The sequence below is a fragment of the Eurypyga helias genome, unplaced genomic scaffold, assembly GCF_000690775.1.
Source record: "Eurypyga helias isolate BGI_N326 unplaced genomic scaffold, ASM69077v1 scaffold30636, whole genome shotgun sequence".
NCBI classification, from domain to species: Eukaryota; Metazoa; Chordata; class Aves; order Eurypygiformes; family Eurypygidae; genus Eurypyga; species Eurypyga helias.
Genome location: NW_010257727.1, coordinates 1 through 1,060, shown reverse-complemented (window position 1 = coordinate 1,060; position 1,060 = coordinate 1). Strand labels below are relative to the sequence as shown.

Below are 1,060 nucleotides of genomic sequence, written 5' to 3'. Positions count from 1 at the left end.
CGCTGACTCGCTGTCACCTCTCTGCCACCCCAGCGGGCACCTCGGAGCACGACAAGCTGTGCCGAGCCCGGGACCAGTGTCGGGACATCCTCAAGTACGTGAACGAGGCGGTGAAACGGGCGGAGAACCGGCACCGGCTGGAAGGCTACCAGAAACGCCTGGATGCCACCTCGCTGGAGAGGACCAGCAACCCGCTGGCTGCCGAGTTCAAGGTAGCCCCAGCTCTCAGGCAGCAGCGGGGGGGCTGCTGGGGGTCTGCCCGGCCCCGGCCCACCCTCACCACCGCCCGCGTTTTGCCGCAGAGCCTGGACCTCACCTCCCGGCGCATGATCCACGAAGGACCCCTCACCTGGCGCATCAGCAAGGACAAGACCGTGGGTACGGGCCTTCCCACCGCCCGGTACTGGGAGCACTGGGAGAGCCCCTGCATCCTCAGGACATGGGCATTGTACCCCCAGCCCCAGCAGCATCACAGGGACCCCCTAAGCTCCCTCTTTGCTGCATCCAGCGGGCCAGCATCCCTCCTGGCTCCGAGGAGGGAGCTTCCATGTGGCTTGTGAGCGCATCCCCAGCTGAGCCTCTGCTCTCCATCTCCCCCAGACCTGCACGTGCTGCTCCTCGAGGATCTCTTGGTGCTGCTGCAGAAGCAGGATGAGAAACTGGTGCTCAAGTGCCACAGCAAGACAGCGCTGGGCTCTTCAGACAACAAGCAGACCTTCAGCCCCATCCTCAAGCTCAACTCGGTGCTTATCCGCTCCGTGGCCACAGGTGGGGAGAAGGGCCGGGGACAGGCCACGGGGGGTGGCGGCCAGGACAGCCACGGCCGTGCTGGTGACACGGTGGGGCGGGGTAAAGCCCTCGCCGTGCTCTGACCTTCCTCTTCGGCCCATGCAGATAAACGAGCGCTCTTCATCATCTGCACGTCGGAGCTGGGCCCCCAGATCTACGAGCTGGTGGCACTGACATCCTCCGAGAAGAACACGTAAGGCTGGGCGGGACGGGGGCTGGCAGCGGTGGGCCCAGCGTGGGGGCTTCGCTGGGGGGGCAGCATCCCCCCCAG

The 1,060-nt window shown here is 66.1% G+C and overlaps 1 protein-coding gene across 1 annotated transcript in view; it reads left to right on the top strand.

The window, feature by feature from the left end:
* The window catches only part of LOC104511495 (rho guanine nucleotide exchange factor 11-like), a gene marked incomplete at both ends in the record, with an annotated part of 4,148 nt that extends 3,166 nt beyond the window's left edge, over positions 1-982 (top strand). The window contains 4 exons of the mRNA XM_010154134.1: positions 34-212; positions 303-378; positions 601-768; positions 895-982. Coding sequence (XP_010152436.1) covers positions 34-212; positions 303-378; positions 601-768; positions 895-982 — 511 coding nt within the window. The remainder of the gene's footprint in view (positions 1-33; positions 213-302; positions 379-600; positions 769-894) is intronic.
* Between the last annotated feature and the right edge of the window lie 78 nt (positions 983-1,060).